General features: G+C 41.8%; 1 protein-coding gene across 9 annotated transcripts in view; it reads left to right on the top strand.

Annotated features, from left to right (window-relative positions):
* The window catches only part of PDGFA (platelet derived growth factor subunit A), a 32848-nt gene extending 11437 nt beyond the window's left edge, over nucleotides 1-21411 (top strand). The window contains exons 5-8 of one of the 9 annotated variants that reach the window (XR_014933785.1): nucleotides 6578-6704; nucleotides 14534-14707; nucleotides 20168-20368; nucleotides 21018-21411. Coding sequence is in view for 4 of the 9 variants with exons in the window: in XM_015876874.3 (XP_015732360.2) it covers nucleotides 6578-6704; nucleotides 14534-14667 (261 nt within the window). In the remaining 5 variants the exon portion in view is untranslated. Of the gene's footprint in view, nucleotides 1-6577; nucleotides 6705-8195; nucleotides 8279-9227; nucleotides 9342-9457; nucleotides 12809-14533; nucleotides 14708-20167 lie in introns of those variants that run through there. The other 8 variants (XR_014933787.1, XR_014933789.1, XR_001558356.3 and 5 more) reach the window with 8 other exon arrangements.
* The last annotated feature ends 235 nt before the right edge of the window (nucleotides 21412-21646 follow it).

The raw sequence follows: 21646 nt of genomic DNA, 5'->3' as shown, positions 1-21646 counted from the left end.
TTAGTAATGAAAATAAAGTTGGTTGTGTCTTTCCCATGATCTCGCACTGTACAAATCTTACAGTTAAGAAGATAAAATGACTCAAGGGGCATTGGACTTAAAAAAAAAAAAAAAAAAACACCCAAAAACCAACAAAATCTCAGTGTGGAATGCTGTTTTCTTAATTAAATATTATGCGGCCTAAATTGGGCTTTTATATTTGACAACATAACACTTTTGATCTGAAAAAAAAAATGTGTTTCAAATTATCTTTACCCCAGGGATAGAAGACTCAACAGCTTCATGCTGTATTTACTCATTAGACAAAATCCCTGTTGCAATTTTCCAGTAAATACCACGTGAAATATTTCTTATGTTCATTAGGCTTCACTCTGTTCTAATTTTTATCAGTGTTTAAACAACTAATGTTGATTTACATGTGCATGTAGGAGATTAGGCTTAGCACTAACACTGCTAAAGCTCGGAGTTCGTGTTGCTTTGAGTATTTTAAGAGCAGGATTTGTTTAAAAGAAAGAAAGAAACCAACCCACATTCTTGAGCATAAAATTGCCCTGTGCAACACCCTGATCTCTCTACTTGGAATGGATTTCTTCTTGATTAACCCACGTAGCACTCTATGTTGTAAATACAGCGCGTGGCATCTGGATTAGCACAGTGTTTTTCATACACATAGGCAGGCATTTGAGCAGGACTTCTTTTCTGAGCATCTGAAAAACGTTTTCCCATCCAGATGAGCTGGAAGAACATCTGGAGAGATTTGCTCACTTTTTACAATAGCAATTATATTTTGCACTTGCTGCTCATCCTGCATGGGAATTTGCAGCAACAATGAAAAAGAGTCGTCCTGTGTATTGTGAACTATGTTGGTGTTTGGTGGTAGAACTGAGTAGCCCTGTGCTTGTAACCTGTCCCTGCAGTGGATGGGGGAGAGAGACTGTGCAGGTTCTCTGTTGCTCAGGGACCCCAGGGACTCCCTAGAAGCCTCAAGGATGCAGCCTGTAACTGGCAGCACCTTAGTGGGATGTCACTGCTGGGGCTGCTTCCCAGCACACAGTCTTGTACTCAATCCTCTGATAATGCTTTTGAGTGCTTTTTGATTTGCATTCATTTTAGTAGGGTGCAAGCTAAAAGTAGTCTCTGCTGAGCAGCTGCTCTTTGTGGCTGTGTAAATATATTGCCACCAGTGATATCAATATACGTCAGTCTGCTTTGGAGGACGTTTTTTTCCTCCCAAAAAACTCCCAAGACTGCTCCAAATAGTCATTAAGTAGAAGGGGGAGGGGAGGGGGGGAGGACAAGAGGTCAAGCAGGAACAGGATGTTCATTGTAAAGGTTGTAGGCTGACCCCACTGTCACACCAGAAATCTCTGAACAGAATCCATATTTATGCCCTCCAGAGTCATATCCTCTTGTAGCTTTGATATAATTGATGGTTTTATGAGCTTTTTGTCAATCTGACATTCTGAGCTGAGTGTCTGCTCATGCCATTAAGTAGCTGGCCTGGAGGAAGGGTCGCTGGAAAGGTAGGGGGAGAGTTTTTGGAGAGCCTCTCAGCTGTTCTGCAATGTGGTTGGAAAGCTGTCTTGTATTTTCCCCTGATGTCAGACTGCATAAAAGCCCTCTTTTGATTAAACATTGAAAAGGCTTTCCCCGCTTCCTCTTCATTGACAAGGTAGTGAGATCATAGCTGGCCCATTCACACTAGAGAAATGTTCACCCAGAAAGGTCAACAAGTGGGTTTGCATCATCTAACAGCCTAAAGCAGAGGGTGTTTTCTTTGTCCTTCTGAGGGCCTCTGTATTCAAGGTTAAGAGACAGCCGAAGCAGTGTGAGAGGAGCAGCGGAGAGGTTTGTACTGGGGCATTCCTTTCTTGGGGACGTGACTTAAAGGCTATAGGGTTTCTGAATGTCCTCACTTTGCCTTCACAGAGCCATGTTCAGGTGCCCAGCATTCTGTTACTAGGCTTGTGGAACTGGAGCTGCAGGGAGGCTTCAAGCCAGGGGTGTTGTTGACGTGGGTTGGTGACATGACTTCCCCTAAACAAGTGCACTGAGGTTTCCCCTTAGTTGGGTGGGTCAGTGAAAGGGAGGTTACCCTGCACTGTAACGTGGTGAGCCCCAGAGAGCACAGCTTCTGGTCTGAAAGAGCTCTGCTCAGCAAGCTGTACCTGTACAGCACTGCAGCAATCTGAGTTGAAGTACCTGGCTGGGAGCTGCCCTTTGATAGGAAGGAAAGAGTTGCTGTTCTATCCTTCTGATAGAGAAATGGTAACAAGGATTGGTGAAGAGAGGTATCGGTGTCTGTTACAGACATATTTCTTCTTCTGCCTGCAAAAGCATTTTAGTAACACCTGCAGATTCTGTTGCTTCTGCACAGGGAGATCACGTATTTACCAAGTACAGCACCATAATTTATTTGGGGGGTTTCTGGACTGAGTCTTCCCAGTATATTTATTGTAATATTCAGCACAGTTATCATTCATTTTTTGGTCAAGGCAGCAGAAAACAGTTAATATCGCAGACCGAATCTTGCTTCCAGTGTTGAGTAGCCAAGCTGAGTATTACTGTTGTTTGCAGCAATGCTTGTTTCTAAACACAGAAATGACATAAATCACCTCAGCTCTGCCTTCTGCTTTGCCTTGGGCCATAGCCATAACAACTTCAGCCATTTCTGAGTATTCAGCACTGAGCTGATCGGGGAAATTTAACCTAGTGTGTTCATACAGTAAATTAATACAGGGGAAAGGGAGCTGGAGGGAAGGGAGTGCTGCTGCTCAGCTGTCACTGGGCTGAGAGGTTGTAAAGAGAAGGACAAAAACACAGGAGGTATTTAGCAGAGGACATGGGAAGGTTCGGAAGGGCCCTGTGGTGCATGCAGGTGAAATGGTTGTGCATCCTGTGTGCAGCCTTAAGGGTGTTTTTCCTCAGTGACCCTTTCTATCAGTAGGGTAAGCAGCACTTTGATTTTAGCTGTGACCTAACAGAAGATTACTGCTGGTGGCAGGCAGGACCAGCTGACAGGGAAGACCAAAGGTCAGTTTAGAAGCAGAAGAAACAAGGGAAGCCCCAGCCCACATGAAGTGTTCTAGCATCTTCCCAGCATTCCCCACAGCAGCCTCAGTCTCTCATGCCTTTCGGGGCTGCATTCCCAGCATCCTGCTGCCATGGCATGGTGACATGTCTGGGTTTCCCCTGACCCCACAGCAGCGGCAGCACCCAGGGCCTCTCTGTGTGCAGGGAGAGCCCTCCCCGAGTGTGTGCACAGAGCTTCCCTTGGGGATTGGGTTGGAGGAGTGCCCTACAAATGTCTTTAATGGACTTTTTAATGTGGGTGGCAGCCAGGCAGCGAGGCAGCGTGCTCAGCTGGCAGCGTGTCTCCTGGTGGGCACTGTGCCCATCTCTGGAGCATGCAGGGACTTGGCAGGTCCCTGCTGGGCCCCTCTGGTGCCTTTATGCCCTGTAGGCCTGCGTCTTCCTTGTAGACCTGAGGGTGGTAAAGAAGGGGTTGTAAGGTGCTTGAAATGGCCAACCCCAAGGAGCATCCTCAGTCTGTCATTTTTGGTTTTATTTCTCATCCTTTATTCAGCTGCCAGCGTCACAAGCTTTGCTGCTCTGTGTGTTATGAGGAAGTTTCTATGCTGAGATTTCCATGCAGTTTCTGGCCCGTGGTAACTGTCAGCTGTGTTGTAGTTCTGGATGGGGCTGCTTTCAGTGTTGTTTTCATCCCACTGTTACTCCCTGATCACTGTCCTGCAGGAGCTCTAGAAGAGATGTCTCCATGATATTTCATGAGGCCACATATGTTTTTCAGATCTTATTTCTCTTTTGACTTAACCACCACCCCATACTGTACAATGGTACAATCAAATGCAGTACCACTGGTTACACACTACTTAGCCAAGCTAGTTGGTTGTCTTCTTTCTCTCTCTTAGCCCTTATATTGCAGTCTTCGTCAGTCCTGGAGGAATTTGAGGTTGTGGTTTTTAGTTCTGTTGCATTAGCAACAAGTGGAAGAAGCTGATGTTGGTATGGGTGGTTTGTGAGGACTGGCCATCAAAGCAGTTGGTATTACATGTGGTAGTAACTGTACATGATAAACACTAGGGACAAAAACACAAAGAAGGAAAGAGACACTGACAAACGGCCAAATCCCACGCTATTAGCATAGCCATCCCTGTTTATAGCCACTAAAAATCTGACCTGCAGCCTTTATCGTTTTAGATTAGCCTTAATTACAGATCCTGTTTGGCAGCAGGTGGTAGGAGGTGGCACAAGCACGGCAGTTTAACTCTTCACGTGCTGCTGCAGTTGTAATGTTCACAGCATACTGAAAACCATCATTCCTTCAACTTGCCTCACAAGGGCAGTGAAACAGATACTGGATTGTATTGTAGCTACAGTGTAGTGATAAACCAGAGATACAAACTGCTTCTTGAATTCTTTATGATCCTGCTATTCAAAGCATCGCCTTTTTTCAGTTTGTTTTTTTTTAACTGTTGTTTGATACCAGGTAGCAACAGAAACTGCATATAACTTCCAGTTTGGCAAACAAAGCAAAACAGGGACAGACTTTAAAATGTTGGATTACATTTTTTTGTTGTGTGTTAGCTTCAATAGGGCTGATTTATTCCAACAGCTATAATAAGCATGGCAGATCTGCAAGAGGTTCCGTGATTGCTGGTTCTCTCTTTCTTTGTCTATGGTGATGGAGGTGTCTTAATTACTGTTTGTTTTGTAAATTTTAAGGATTAGTCAGCCTTTATGCCAGATGACTCGGTTGTGCCATACATTTTCATGTCTATGCATTCAAGGACTTGTTGGAGTTGGGTCCTGATAGGAGATTTTGAAGCTTACCACTCTGACCCATTGTTAGTCTTCTCGTGCTAAAACATTCTTGTATGCCATGGCCAGCTCTTAATCTGTTTATATGGAGATAGGAGAGTTTTTGAAGATACCTTTAATGTGGACATCTTAGTTAATGTATGTGTCTCACTGCAACTTTTGTTTGCGGGGTAAATGAAAATAGTCTCCAGATTCTGTTGACAGAAGAGGCGGTGACTAAAACCTGGATTTGAAATGCTGGCTCTGCAAGCAATGGCAGACCTCCCATTGACTTTAACAAGGCCAGGATTTTGCTCTCGCTTCTGTTATTGTCATTCAGAGATCCCTGGTAGTTTATGTACATCCACAGAGCCAAAAGAGTGTTTCTGGGAGCTGGAGATGTGATGTTTTTTCCAGCACCACTCTTGTTCTTTGAGACTGTTCCATTCTGGGGAGGGTCAGGGGATGGTTTTCATGGTTTGAAGGTTGATTTCAGAGCTTTGAAGCCCCTCCAATCACACCAGCAGACCATTGCAAGGAGGGTGTGAATGCTTTACTTAGGAGGTTTTGCTTGGATTGGATCTTCTGGCTCTGTCATTTAACTTCTCTACAGATAATCTGCTTCTCTTGTCGTTCTGCTCCCTCACCTGTCTCATTTATAATGCATACCTGTACTAAGTTGTCTTCCTATTTGCTGGGACAGGCATGATGCAGTCCTTATTGTTTCAAGCAGTAGACAAATCACTAGTAGAACTGAGGAGCCATGATTTTATTTCAGTGCTTACCATTGCAAACAAATGGTTACCACCCACTCAGTGCAATTGTAAACTAAATTTAGACATTGTCTAGTGCTCTTATCCCACTCTGTGACATCTTCTGTTGCATGGCCAGCTCAGGTTTCCTCATTTTCAGTGTCCCTCCAACCTCAATGCCCTTTAATTTTGTGTTGGTTTTCTTTGCACTGAGACCTGCTGCTTCTCCAACATGCTCCTTCCTCCAACCTCACCTTGCCCCCCTGACTTGTCTTATAAAGGGTGCCAGTGCTTTGGCACAAAGTGGGGCAGAGAGCAGTTGGAAGCAGTTGGATGGATGAGAGAAGAACAGTGTACCTGCTGGCCATCCACATAAAAAGCCAAAGGCCGGATCTAATTTGTGTGTGGTAGTTCCCTTGGACCTGTCAACAGTGTGTGGGAGCTCTTGTAAGCAAGTCTTGGGTTGCTGCTAGGAATGAGTAGGACTGAGATTACTGCTTTCTAGGCTGACACTCAGGTACAGAGTCTCTGTGGGGTTGAGTACTTTACTTCCAGAGGACTCTGAAGAGAACACTTTGTGGTCTAGAAAATGTGTTATGAACTAACCAAATGCCTTCACTGTTAGCCTTCAGCTTAAGAGCAGTGGTCAATATATACAGAACAGCATACTAAAAGTGGCAGTCTGCAAGAACCAACGCTGATGAGAGTTCCTATATAAGTTTATTGTGATGTATGTGAAAACTGAGTTGCTTAAAAGATCAAAATGAAGTGAATGGGAAATTATTTTTATCTTGGGGGAAAACTGTTTCAAAGTGCTGAACTTGAGTAAACAAATAGTCTGTGCAATAAGTGGTTACATGATGCACAATTAAGATAAAAGAAGATTATCTTGCTAACATTTTATATGGGTTTGGCTTCATTCAAAAATAGGGGTATATAGTTATCTGTCTTCAGTCCTGAACTATGTTAATGTATCTCAGAACATACCTCATCGTATTTTATAGGTGGCAAAAGTGGAATATGTTAGAAAAAAGCCAAAATTAAAAGAAGTTCTGGTGAGATTAGAAGAGCATATGGAATGCACCTGTACATCAACAAATACTAATTCAGATTATAGAGAAGAAGAAACTGGTATGTTTTCCTTTTATTTTTGAATTAATGCTTATTTCATATAGAACTTGTTTTTATTTTAGTAAAGAATGTAAAGCAAATCTTGCTTCCAGTGAACGCAGTAGAGCCCCAGCTACTTCTGTGGGTGTTGGAGATGCAAAAATTAGAGGCAGTTTGTGCTGGATGAAAAAGTTTGGACTTGAAGTTTAAATTCTGTCAATTCTCATTAGGTTAGACTTTAAATAAAAGGAAATGCTCAATATTGCTCAGGTCTTGCTTAATTAAGTTAAAGGTTGTCCTATTGCAGCTTATTGGTGAACTCTGTTGCCTAATTTCTTTCGACTTTGTAGAGACAGAGTTAAGGCTGAGATTTACTTGACCTTGGGGAAAATATTCACGAAACGAATATGAAGCACTTAGGAGTAGTTTTATATTCAGAAGTAGTGAGTTTTGAAACGACAGTGCCTGTTCCTGTTGTCTTCTTACTTACATGTAGTCAAGAATTGGCCAATGTTAGGTTAAATGTGTGCTTGCCCTCTCAAGACAAAACTGACATAAGCATGGGGAAGGATATGTGGGGAAGAGTACCTAGTTTCAATGCAATTTTCATAAAGTGCCTAAAATTATTAGCTCAGATCCTCTTCCTATGTGTGATGCAGGACTTGAAACTTATTCAGAAAACCCATTAAAGTAACAACAAAAGTTCACTTTCACCTCTTCCAGAGGCTTGGGGGGGTAAAGTAGACTCAGCCCCAAAATTAGAGTCAGTGAAGAGCATGTAAATATAGGAAGAAGGTTGCTCAGTGGTGATGGATTCCATAGGTGTCTGGGTAAGGACTGCCTCTCTCTAGCATGGAGGCATCAAACCAGGTCTGAGTGAATGTCAACTCTAGTTGCTATGTACAGAGCAGAATTATAGTTTGTATAAAAGCAACGATAGGCCTCTGTTGTGGTTTCTGTTGGACACTGATTTATAATCTAAGCAGATTGTTTCAGCTCAAACTAGGTTGAATTATGAATAGACAAAAACATGCTTAAAATGGTTATTTTTGTGTATATGTGGTTTGATATTTTTTCTGTCTCGCATTTGGAAAAAAATGTTGGGTTAGATAAATTATGTGTGAAAAATGGGGTAGAAATTTAACAGGAGAATACAGTTTTCTGGGATTTAATAACTGATGGGAATAAAATTTGTACCTGCAATTGGATGGTGAGCTGAAAATAGCTTATCTGCAGAGCTGAAAGTGTGTGTTGAATACAACATGGTAACCGTTAATTATAGATGGATCTCCGTAATGACGTATGCAGTGCCAACTCCGTTTATTATTTCTTTGCTTTTGTATAATTACTTTACAAACAGAATGTCAAATCAGGCGTTATGAAGTTACTGCTTTAATGCAAAGGATAATGAGATTTCTTTGAAATGTAAACGGTTTGAGTATTTATTACTTCAGTGTTCAACGAAATGCATTACTTTGGGGCTTTTGACCAGCCCTGCCCTTATGTTAACAGGAAGGCCTAGGGAATCAGGTAAAAAACGGAAACGAAAAAGGTTAAAACCAACATAAAACCTACTGGAACTATTTGATATTCAGGTAGGACCTATATGCTGAACACCCTAATAGCACAAGTACTGGAAAACTTAATCAAATACCATCACTTCAACTTAATCACTGTTCAAAATCTTGACACTTGCTACCTCAAGGCTGCAAAGAGATTAGATTTGATTGGCTTTGATAATTCTACCTGCTGGTATTTTTCCTTTAAGCTCCACATCACCATCAGCATCTGACATTCTTGAGCTACTTCCTTTTCTTGCCTTGGTTTTTGGTTTTTTTTTTTCTTCATTTTTATTTTATTTTTTTTGAAGGTGCTAATACTTCAGCTTCTGAAATCTCAAGTTCCATCGCCTCTGCTTTTGTTTCATTATTATTGATTTCTGAGGTCAAACATCACGTAATAATGCATGAATGAATTGAGGTTACAAATTGTTGTGTCCCCATCGTTGTCTATAAAACATTGAGTGTACATATGCAGTAAATACTATTCTTTGCATGGCCATCAAACCCCTGTTTTAGCATTAACTGGGATTGACTGTACATGCCGCTGAGGAGGAAGATGCTTAGAAATGCCACTTCTGTGTTGCAAGGCTCTGTTCAGTCTCAGTCTGATGATAACAGTCATCAGAATTCATGAGTTTTTCAGCATAGTGAAAAGCTAACACCCTCTCAATGCAAAAAATGCCTGAAATCTGTTGGCCAATGTACTTAGCAGTGTGTGATGATGAGAGAGACATTCCAAATTGAACAGGGAGTTTTCATTTCTTAATGACTTGAAATTATGCAAATTGCAGCATTTACATTTGGTTCTGGTGTTTGGAGTGGGAATGATTTGGATTTTGCAGTGTGTGTGCTTAATGCCCTTATGATGGTGAACTGAATCTCAAACACCTCTTTTTTTTTTGCACGTAAACTCCCAACGGCGGTTCTCGTTTTTACTGATGTGTCTTTACTAAAGAATGCTAAACTTGATATCCCGTTTCAGATTAACAGGTATTTATTGGGAGTAGTATGATAGAAGCAAAGATTTTCTAAAATTCAACTTTAAAAGTGCGCATGTAAACTCAATCAGAGCAGCATTTAGAGCTTCTTGCCCCAGGTTAGTGACTCTTCATGCAGAACAGCTTATTCTTTTTAATTTTTAAGTCATCTGCTTTGAGGATAGGACCTTTGATTCTAATCATAGAGTTATTGTATCTTTTTTCTCTCCTGCAGATGTAAGGTGAAAATAAGCTAGAAAAAAAACTTCTCTCTGGGACATGGATGTACATGGTTTGTTACATTCCTGAACCTACTATGTATGGTGCTTATTGACTGTATACTTTATTTGTTCTCCTGTGTGGAAAAACAAACTGGCTCAAAAGAACACTTAATGAGAACAAAGAGACAATGTACATTTGTTTAATGTGACATCAAAGCAAGTATTGTAGCACTCTGTGAAACAATAGGAAGCTTCCCTGTCCAAAAAAACAAAAACAAAAAAAAAAAAAAAAGGAAAAAAAAATAGAGAAAAAAAACAAAACAGAAAAGAAAACAGACAGTTGAATGAATGGATGGAGGATACCAAAAGTACCCAAAAACATGACAAAAATCAGAGTGAATAGTGGATTTCTGTCAGAGCAGCCAACGGTGCTTTCCGTCAAGAAATGTGCCTGCGTTCTTGATGAAGATGGATGGACACTGATGGACTTCAGGCACAAAAAAAGCAGGAATGTATGAAATGATCGAATGCCGCGCCAACACTATAAAACAATACATCCTTGCTTGGTGGTATTTGAAAAGTCTATACAAAAAAAGAAAAGAAAACCTTCTGGGGAGCCTTAAGTGGAATTTTTTTTTTTTTTTTTTTTTTTTTTACACACCATAAAGTGATTATTAAGTTTTCTTTTTACTCTTTGCCTAGCTTTTTATTATCTCTTGGGCTACATTTGCCAATAACACGTGTAAAAGACTGGTAGAACAATAAGAACACACAACATTGCGGTATTTCTCCTAGTGGGATGCGAACTAATGAGATGTATTAAAATAAAAGTGGTATACCTATGCATAATTTTCTAGACGTTTCTTGGTTTATGTTCCCCAACCTCCCCCGTAATTTAAAGCATTACGTAAAAAGAAACAAAGAGGAAAGAAAAGAGAGATGTGCGTGAACAAATCATAGGATATCCATATGAGAATCCTTTTTGTTTTTCCTTTAAGACTTACGCCAGTTGCCTACTAGTGATATTGTGTTAGCAGTTGTCATTCTTACCAGTATACAGATACTTTTATTTCACATGTTGGAGCTGTGTGAAATGTACCAGTTCTTGTATCTGCATTGTACAATGTCATGGTGGCATGGGAACTACCTTGCTGCAAATATTTGAACAAAACCTAAAAATTCTTTATTTTTGGTAAAAATGTTATGCTTTATGTGTATTCAACAGAAATATGTGTTTTTGTAAAGGTGAAGTTTGTATTTTTATCTAAAAATTAACAGTTTTATATACCTGAGAAAGCCTGCTATGTTTTCTTGAACCAAAAAAAAAAAAAAAAGAAAAAAAAATGAAAAATTAAAAAAAAAAAAGCATTTTTGTGGTCATATTTTTGTAGTAGAATAGCCCAAATAACATCAAAATCTATTTTAACTATAGCAGGGCAGATAAAACAGTCTGGCACAAGCTCCTGTATTTTCAGTGCGCCAAGGGATTACGTGTTGAGCTCCCCATGCATTGCAGTGGGAGCCTCATGGCTAAATCCTGCTTTACTGCTTTGGAAATTCAGGGCTGTGCCAGATATGACACGGCTACTCACAGCGCCAAAATCCCTGCCCCACCCCAGTAGTTTGGATTATGTGCCCTTTGTTTTATTTGGGTTATCTCATTGGATATGTAAAATGAACTACTGGATTCTTTTCTTTGTGTAACATCGGCAAAGAGATGAAAGAGTTTTCTCCTCTTAGTTTGGAATGGGAAAGAGTTTGTCTTGAGACAGCGTTTCCACTCCAATAAAAAATGCCTTCAAAGTGGGAGTGAACTGCAGAACCTTATAACAGCAAAAGAGAGTTTTAACCTTTCCATTCCTTTACATATGGTTCAGCCATCCCCCCCCAACCCGTTCCCGTAGCTGTGCCCAGTTTCAGCCAAACAAAGCAATGTTAGCTAACAGGCACTGTTGGTTTCAGATGCTAATGCAGAGATAGTTAAGTCACCGTTCTATTTTGTGGTCATTTTCCCAGTGTATTTGTTGAGCACCAAAACTGGAAGTACATTTAACTAAGATTGTCTGTGCTTGTTTTCCACTAAGTGTACTGTTCACAATGTTATGCACATGAATGTATGTGTCTGCGTTTAAAGAAGTGTATAAAATGTAATTTATATATTTATGTTTCAGTGGGATGCCAATAATGTTGCTCCGTTCCTTTTTATTTTTCTTTTTTATTTTTCTTTTTTCTTTTTTCTTTTTTTTTTTTCCTAGAAGATATCTAATGAAAAAGAAATCATTTATCCATTAAAATCATGTAGATGAAAAGCATTATGTGACCCACTCAGACACTGCGCAGGTATGAAAGGATGTCAAAGTCACTTAAGTGGAATTATTTGCAAGAAAAAAAACCACCAAAACCTTTTGGAGTGTCCTATGGTCACACTGGATAAGAGGTTGCATTGAAACCTGTGGGCCAGATTCCCTGGAGTAACTCTGTTGAGTATAATGGAGCTCTGCTGATTTACACCACCAGTGAGTCTGGCCCGTGTTAAGCTCTCGGGAAGAAAGTAAGCTAAGAAGCATGCATTTTGCTGGTGCCAGCAAATAAGCGTGTTATGCCAAATTCAGCAAACCAGGAGAGAATGAAGGCTGAATAGAGTCTTTTCCAGTAGTTGTTTGTTTGAGGCTTGTAGTGTCGAGTTAATTTTGCTACTAGGAACGAAACGCACACGAGCCTTTGCTCTCAAGCACAACGTTTATGTGGCATGCAAGCAGATAACACAAAAATCTCAGGGCTATATTCTCAGCTAGTATGAATTGGCAAATGTTTTTTACTTCAGCCGCCCCTAAGCTAATTTACATCAGATGAGGATCCAGTCCACAGTTTCAAAGCACAAGGAGCAGTGTCATGACATACGTGCCATTTTGCTGTCGTCTGCCTGAGATTTTACCCGGAGCCTTGTGAGCATCGCAGGCTGTGCTGTTGGGCCTTCTGTGAGCTGGCAGATAACAACCAGAAGGAACAGTGACCGTAAAGGTTGTGACACAGGAGACGTTAATTCAAAGTTAAGTTGGACATTTCAAAGGCCATATCCTCAGCTGGTGTAAATCACCGTTGCTCTGTTGCCTGCAATGTAGCGGTACCAGCTTACACCACTTGAGGGGCTGGTCCCTCATTCTTGCTCATCCCTTTCACTCCTCAGTCCTGCAGGGATCTCGGATTGTCGTGTACTGTTAATGTAATCCTGTGTTCTCTAATACTTAAGCACAATAAGTGAATATAAGAATGAGTGTCAGACTTAACTTTGAATGTCCGAGCTCTGAAATGGTTTGTTTCACCATTGTGGCTGTAAATTAAACAGTTCTCTGTGCATCTGTGAATGCCGTGTCATACCTTCTTCCAGTGTCTGTTGGAGTTGGACTCTGCCTGGGCTTCTGAAGTGCAGCACTTGGAGTGACAGGGGGAAGGGTGTGAGCAGTTGGAGCTGCCAGATATGTGATTGATAACTGCTGTTTGTGGGGTGGGGTGCCAACAGGGTGCTTAAGGAAGAACCCAAAGGTGGTAGTTGTTGGAAGTCTCCTTCCCATGCAGTACTTCCATTCCTTGTTGTTTTTGTCCTTGCACAAACTATGTGGAGGTATGGGGGCAAAATGTTCTATCATTCTGCAGTTGCTTCACCTGTCCGGAGATTCAGAAGTTGTTGATCTGATGTTATCTTTTTTGCAATCTTTTCTGATCAAAAAGCATATGTGGAGGGAAGTGTCTGAATACACCTCAGTGCCATCATACGGTGCACGACTGCTGATTGTCTAGTCAATTTTTTTGCAGTTTAATTCTGTGCTTCAACTTTCGGAGCTGCCCTTCAGTTGTTATTGAGTGAAATCAAGGATTGTGTGCCAGTTTTCCTTTCTCTTCTGCCGTCTTTCGTCCTACTTGGCATCTGTTTTGTTAGCACATGGTGACTACAGGCAGTTGCTCCTCTCCAGCCCTGGAGGTTCCTAGGCAACTCCAGATCTTTTGCATCTTTGAGCTTAGGTCTTTTATTCTACTTGGAGCAGCATCTCATGTATCTCCTCCCTTCAGTAGTCTGCAGCATTCCAGCTTTGGGGTTCTCTTGGCTGTCCTCCTCAGGTCCATATTCACCTTCTGTGGGCTGTTTTCCAGCTACTCTCTGCCTGACTTTCCCATCTCTCTGTTTCTCTCAGAAACAATTTTCCCTTCCTTGGTTCTTTCTCATCACAGATCTCTTTGCTCTCCCTCTGCCGGAGAGAACAGTCTTTGATCTGTTTATCTTGAAATCAATTGCTTTATCTAGGCATGTGCCCTGAGATCCTGTCTCCTAGGCTTACAAGCTTGTAACTGACCACACACATAAAAAACAAATGCTCTTACACAGACAAGTGTTTGTGGAGAGAAGATTCATCTTTGCATGTGGCAAAATAGTGCTGAAGGTTCCCTTAGAAGCTCTGTCCAATTGCAGTAACATTGTGACTCTAGAATAGCGGTATAGAAGCTCTTCAGACATCTGATGGCTCAATTAAACTCAGAATCCCCATTTATAATTTAATTGGAAGTGCACACAACAGCAAAGATGAAGTTGCAAAGCTACCTCAGATTTTCATGCTCACATTTTACTGTGAAGTGGGAGAAATAGTGTTTATAAGGCTTTGAAACTCATCCTGAGTATTGATCTGGCCCTGCCTTGGGCTGAAAGTTCTGGTTGCTTTCAAACATAAACAAGCAGAGGTAACTATTTGTTGTCAAGGAAATTGTTTTCTTGGTGTTTCCAACTCCACCTCTTCTCGAGAAGTGAATCTTAGAAACATAAGAATTGTTGAAACCAGTGAGGTTCCCACTTAGGTATTCTTTAATTTCATGTAGGAGAGGAGAGCTTGTCAGTGTTTTATTCCCCAAAATTGAGCTTGTGTGTGTGTATATATACATATATATATATATATATTTAAGTAATTACTGTGTGTTTTCCCACATTTTAATGTCACAGCTTTCCTATGCTGCTCTTTGCTGTAGTGTCTCTGCGGCACAGCCTTGAATGGGTTTGTACTCACATCCCACTGAAATAAAGAACTATTGTTATCCCATTCTAGGCGAGACCGAGGCATGGAGACATGACTGTGCAAGGTCACACAGCAAGGCTATGGCAGAACCAGGGATAGGACTCAGATCTGAGTGCTCATCCAGTGCCCTAAATCACACGGCCATCTTTCCTTTCCAAGAATGAATCCTTGCACCCTTAGAGATAAATACTGAAAAGATTGAGGGTAAGTCATTTTGCCTAATTATTGTGCATTGGAAACACGATCCAAAAACTGCCATATCAAAGAATGTGGTGACTGATAAAAATCCAGCTTTCTGCCCATGCAGTTATGCGGCCTTTTGTGCTATCATGAGCTAGTCATTTCCTGCATCTCTAAGGAGCCAACCTTTTGTGACTTTGTAATGAAAATTATGCACATAGAACAAATTAAGGGTCTGATTTTATGGGAATTCGTGAAAATTCAGTAGACAATTTTTCATTGTCCCTCGCTTCATTGTCATTCCTTCCTTTTATGGTGTGGGGAGCATTTCCTAAGGGAGCTGTTTGTATCATAGGCCCAATTCTGAATTCTTTTCCCAGGCCCTAACGTGGAAAAGCACTTTAAGAGGTGCTTGTGTTTACCCTTCTTCAAATCAGTGCCTGAGCCCGCGAATTTAGAGAAGTATCCCACTGACTTCAGGCAAATGGGACAGAATTGGTGTCTGTTACCCTTTTTTCTGACAAAGGATCCCAGTTGGGACATAGGGGTCTTCTTGTCCTTAGAGCGTTGAAGTACGTTGTAGATAACCTCAAATATGAAGTGATGAGAGTAGAACATGCAGCTGGATTCCCCTCTTCTCTGCTCCCATGCAGGTTGCCATTTTGCCTTGTTTGTTCTTTCTTTTTTAATCTATTTATTTATTTTTTTAAACTGCTTTTCTGGCAGGAGTGTGTTCAGGTCTGCAATTACTAATGCCAGCAATTCCCATTTAAGATGGAATCTCAGCATAGTTTGAAAACTCACCATCATATCAATAACAGACACATTTGAGATGGAAAAAAATAATGAGTTAAAATGTGGCACTTTTTATTAAAAAGGAATGATAAAAGAAAGTGAAGAAGACCAGAAGGCTGATCATTCATTTTTCAGTTCTGGAATGTCACCTATCAGTCATTCCAATTATTTGCTGCATCAGGCCAAATTATGTGCTGAAGTAGCTCGGAATCACCACAACACATAAAAGTTATGGCTGGTTCTCGCTGAACTGCTACCTATTATCATGGCATATGACTGTAAGGTGGGGCCTGCAATCACAGCTGTAAATCAAAGAACGAGTCATAGGTTAGGTAGTGTTTTCCTTGGATATTGTCTCTAAGTTTGTTGTCTGTATGTTAGTTTCTCAAGTGATGTTTGATGAGCTATTTGGTTAGTTGTGAAGTCAAGAATACGTCGTTCCCAGCCTGAGAGCTACACTCTCATCTTTCCAAGATCAGGACTGTTTTAGCCTCTGTAAAGTACCTTTGACCGTCCGTAGTAAAGGCATCTGTTTTATTGTCCATCTTCGAAACTGAGACTGGCTGCTAAGATCAGGTATGCGAAGAATAGAAACACAGATGCAGGTGGATGCATAGCACGTAAAATCCCATGGAAATCTAAAGAAAAAATGAATTGGTTCTTGAGAACAACCAGAAATCAGCAGGAAAGAAAAACATTTTAGACACTTGAAAAGCCCACCCCAGTTTATTCGGCAAGTGAACAATGGATCCAGGAAATCTGTATGTAATGATCATTCAACAACGGGGTAGGTGTTGATGGAAAATGTTTATGCTTAAACATTTCAGCAGTTAATGATCATCTTTACAGACCATAATACTCAAATACTTCACTTATCGATACATCAGGGCTTGGATGGACTTTGAGTCATATGAAAATGAGACACTCCTCAGGCCAATGGTAGCAGCGTGTTCTAGTAACTGATCAACCAATTACATAATTACCTTGCAGAAATAGATGCAACTCCATTGACTCCGCTGGGAATGACAGTTACCTGAGAGCTGACCCGAAACTCACGGCGTGCAGCAGATAATGGTTTCGTATTTTGCGGTTTAGTGTTGTTGTAAAAATAGACTCACTTCCTGGAGCAGTTAAAACAAGAAAATATGGAAGAGCAATTTCCCACAGAGATTCATCCACCCTGGAATTTGCTGAGGTCCCCGGATGCAAACATGTGCTGATAGAAAACATAAAACAGCAACTTTGTTTAGGGAAGCCTCTGACCTGTCAAAAATGCAAGGCATTCATTACCAGACTTTTCCTTGGCAATTAGCGGGTAGAATTACTCACAGAAATTGTTTTGTTTGCTCATGAGGGGAGAAGCAAGACATAAATTCAAGATATCCCCCATTTGACCACAAGAAAGAAGACTCTGTTCAGAGGGGGCTGCGGGTGAAGTGCTGAGTGGCCTCAGCTCCCTTTGGGGATGAACTCAAACTTGTAGATCTCACTGACGTATCCAGAGCCCTCCAAAGTTGCTGGATGCCCCCGGCTGTGATTTTTTCTCAGCAGTCTCAGGGATTTGCACATCTGATCCTATTTCTTTTTTTCAAGACTTTCAGTAAACCTCAAGTGGTTCCAAAATCCTTCTGTCTCTGCTCTGCAGAGGCTAATTCTGACCCAGGGATGTTGTGTTGAATGTTGCCTTCTTTCTCTGGGTAGTTAGACTCAAACCTCAGCTTTGCTTTCTGCTGTTAGGTGAAAATGTTTTCCAGCAGTGACTTCAAGTAGCCGTCACATGCTCCAATCACTGCAGGAACCAACATGACATTTCACATGGGATGTCCTCCTAATTCCAGCCATGCTTCACCTTTTCACCCTTTTTTTGCCTGCCTATCTATATAAAGGTGATGCTTGTTGAAGTTGAAGACCAGGGGAGTTTTAAGAGGGCAGATATTCTGCTCTGCTGGAGCCTGGTGCCCAGCTGTGCCTGCTGTCTGTGGCCAGGGAAGGAGGGAGAGATGCTGCAACACTTCAAGGAAGCCAAGATATGCCTTCTCATCCTCCGGTCATCCTTCCTAAAGATGCAACCCTCCCTGGCTGCCATCAAGCCCTGCAGTTTCCCTCTTCTCCTCTTGTCCAGAGGGCCTGTGTTTCCCTGATGCTGACATATCCCTCATGCAGGAGAGGGTCTCACACTGCACAAAATGGTTGAGGAGAGGTGGTGTAGCTTAGGTAGGATTCCCATGGAAACTGAAGGCTCACGAACTTGGAAGGGAAGACTCTTCTTTGTCCTAAGTCATCCATAGCAAAATGAGCTGCTCAGAGGGTACACTGGAGCCGGGCAGCTACTCAAATACATCTTCAGGACCTGGATTCCCCCTTAGCTGCAATGGGTTTTCACAGTAAAAGTGACAAAAGATAATCATAGAATAATAAAGGTTGGAAAAGACCTCTAAGATCATCTGGTCCAACCATCAGCACATCACCACCACGCCCTCTAAACCATCTGTAACAGGCTTTGTGTGAGTCCTCTAGCCTGTGTATTTTGCTGCTGGCCACAAATGCAGCTTTTATGTTACCCAGTCACTGTGCAGGGATATCTCTTTCTCTTCTATGCACTTCAGAACAGTCCACCAGCAGCTTGTATCCATTGGTTGTGAAGATGCTGCTGGCCAACCCAAGCTATTGGGCTATGTCTGCCTATGTAATGGGGGCTCAGGGACCTCACAGCTGGGGTCAGCAAGTGCAAATATTTCCCATTAGCTCCCTGAATTCCCCTTAGCGGTGATTCAGCAAGATGCTCAGCAGTAAAGCTGAACTTGAAGCACATGAGATGTTTCTTTGAAGTTACTCACACTTCAAGTTAGGCACCATCTGAGCTGGCTTGCTTGCTGAGGAGCCCGCTGTGGTAACACAGTGCAAGCCTGGTGTTTTCCTCTTGTGCATTGCCTGCAGTGATGCTAGTTTCAGCAGCAGGATCTCAGGAAACTATTCCATAGCACTGAAAGAAATCAGAAATCTTTAACTACTCAGTGGCTTTCTAGCAGTAAACTGCTAGAGTAGAAAGCCCTTAGCAACAACTGCCTTCTCTGGGCCTCTGAGGACTCTTCCTTCCTTATTTTCTTCAGCGTTTCTTTTCTAAGGCAACAGAAGAAAAAAAAAAAATCTTAAAATAGTTCCTTGAAAAGGTGGGAAATTAAGCAGATCGTATCATCTTGATTTCTTTATCTTGCTTAATGAAGGAGAAGTTTGCCAATAAAACAAGCAGACATGAAGAACACTTTGAGCAACTTCAAAAGAGGCGAGATCAGGAAAAGATAAAATCAGAAGTGGAAACTTCTAATACGCTTTATAGCTCATTACTTACAGGAAATACATTGTTGTGTGAGATACTAATGAATTTTGCAGGGTGAAGTTTCCAAAAGAAAAAAATAAGGTACCTTCTGTATCTTATAAGAAGGGCCTTAAGTCTTTCAGCATGGTAGCCATGCAAGGGATGTGAACAGATGTTCAGTGGAAGGATTCTACCCCAAGGAAAAAGCTTTTGAAAGTTGTTAATGTACACGGTGTTGAATTTCTGTAGCAGCTTCCTGGACTAGTTGCTGAAATGAGATAAAAGGAATGGCAGAGGTCTGTCTTGCTTTCAGCTGGCTTGTTCTACACCACAGAAAGCAGAGTGCTGCATTGCATACATCCAGCTGCAGGAAGGACAGCAAGATCACATCTGTATGTGTAAGGGTGAACAGGTTATGTTGTGCTGATGCTTTCTATAAGGCAGTGATGCCAGCAGAGTCAGGGAAGAAGCATGGATATTCACATTTAATGTATCAGTGGCACTTGCCTGAAAAATTAGTATTTGCCAGGTTCTTAACTAACTCAATTGAAGAAGTAATGCTGAAATCCTGTTTCTGGACAAGGGGCTGAATCCCACGCTAATGGATTTGCTGCTAGTGAGTTGATGCTCCTCTGGGCCTCACAATTATTGTGGAACAGAAGTATTTCCTATCTTTACAAAGTACTTGGAGGTCCTCTGGGTAATAAATTGTCACCTGGTGTAATCAAGCCCATCACTGGTGACCAGAGAGCTGAGGGTTGTACCACTGGCTCACCTCATGGTTTCCAGTGTGGATGTGCTGTCACAGCTTGAGTTCTTGCATTTCTTCTTAAATAAAACAGGATATTTAAATATGAGCTTAGTTGCTCTTTCTGTCCTTAGACACCCAGATGCCTCTAGACTTGCAGCCATTGGAAGGCTCTCTGACTGAAATCAAGAGGCATTTGCCCTTGTGAAAGTGAGATTTGGGCCCCCAGGTCATGGAGATGCTTTTGCAAATATTCTGTCTGTCCTCCCGTTCCTCTGTAGATCAACCTGCTTGGCCTGAACTGAAAGTGTAAATACCAAACAGCTGAAGGACAGTCTGCTTGCTTCCTTTTGAGTGTTTCCCTTACAGAGTGCTTGAGGTCACATAGCAGGTGCTATGACCTTAGGGACCTGCCTTCTGGAGCCTTTTTTAAGTTGCTGACTAACTCCTCATTAACGAGCCATTAAATTAGCTGGTCAGTGGTAACCATTCAGGCCAGGCTTCAGGAGAACATTCTTGCTGGGATACAAGATGGCTCTTTCCATATGCTGGCCAGGGATGAAGGGCTGGAAAACCGTGTAATGGAAGAGACTGTTAATGTGATTTTCCACAACTTTCCTTGCAGCTGCATTTTTGAGGAGGGAGAGCGAGATGGCTGGGCTTGCAGTAACACGCTGTGTCGTCATAAATGCTACAGCCACCATCTGTTTCCAGCCCACGACTTGAAAGATAACTGAGCAGTAATCTCGTAACTCACATGAGCATTTTACACTTGTGAACCCTTCCCAACCTTTGTCTAATAACGAGGGGAGTGCATGGTGCTAAGGTTTGTATTTTTCCTGTGCATATTAGTGTTTATTTGTATGTCTCTTTCTGTATATTTTATTTTGTTCCACGGTCCCATAAAAATATATATATATCTGGAAGGAAAATCAGACCAGTTCCACAGTGGAAAGAAACCTAACAAAGGTGAAATCCCAATTCCATTGACCTTGCCGGCAGAGTTCTCCAGGAGGAGGTGCGTTTAAACATCCCTCGCTGTGTCTGTCTTAGTTACGTGTTGATTAACAGAACGACATTAGAAATTGAAGAGGCAGGTTGACGAGCTGCCCTTTCCCTGCAGAAAAAGAAGTGCTAGAATAGCTGGACATGCGCATTTTAAACCTGCACCATCAGATAGGATGGTAATGGTAGGTTGGATTTTAATGAAAACAGATTCTTCTGCTAATCTTGGCTCCGGGCTGGCCCTCCATGGGATTAAGGATACCACCTGCTGTGCCAAAGTCCTGCTCAGGTTTGAGGCTGCTGGTGGGTGGGAAGAACACAAACATCAGAGTGGCTGGTGAGCAATCACAGTCTGTCCTCTTGCAGTGCCCTCAGGAAAAGCAAAGATTATTTAGTTGATGGAAATAGTGCTCCTCTTCAGCCTGCAAAGCAAGGCTAACATCATTAAGGATTTCTTTTTGACTGTTCAGCAAAACCAAGGGCTGCTGTTTCTGTGGACCTCCTTTCGTCTTGGACCCAATTTGCACTCCTGCTCCTAGCACAGCCGAACCGGCTGCGTAACTCCTGCTCTCCTCTGGCCTTAGGAACGATGACTTCCATCATCTCAACGAGACTGCAGAGCAGTTTATGGATGAAACAGCTTCTCATTTCATATACCCCACTGCTGCTAGAACTGTAAATCTTTGTTGGACTGGGTTTATAGCAAGCTGCTACTGCAAGCAAGTGAATTGCATTTTCTGTTGTCATATGCACGGTCAAACTGTTCAGAAAGTTGCCAAACACGGAACTGAGCTCCTGATGGAAAACCAGTTCAATCTCTTTCCATTTTATTGAAAAATAATAAATAACTCTCAATCAAATGAACTTTTTTTAACATGTGATGCCTGTTGAGTGATCCTTGGTATCAAGCTGTGCCCAGAATGCTGGGTCCAGTAGACATGACATGCTGTTCCATCAAGACAGAGTTTGTAGGCTCACTAAAGCTGGGTACAGGTTAAAGAAACAGAACCAAGCAGTCCCTTTTTTTAGCACTACTTGTTGTTCTGGGCGTGTTCGATAAGGTAGTGAGGGTTCATCCACACAGCTCAGCTGTTTGGTC

The sequence above is a fragment of the Coturnix japonica genome, chromosome 13 (assembly GCF_054131305.1).
Source record: "Coturnix japonica strain WE chromosome 13, WE-NBRP24, whole genome shotgun sequence".
Taxonomy (NCBI): Eukaryota; Metazoa; Chordata; class Aves; order Galliformes; family Phasianidae; genus Coturnix; species Coturnix japonica.
The sequence above is the reverse complement of the archived record's forward strand: the minus strand, read 5'-3'. Positions and strand labels throughout refer to the sequence as shown.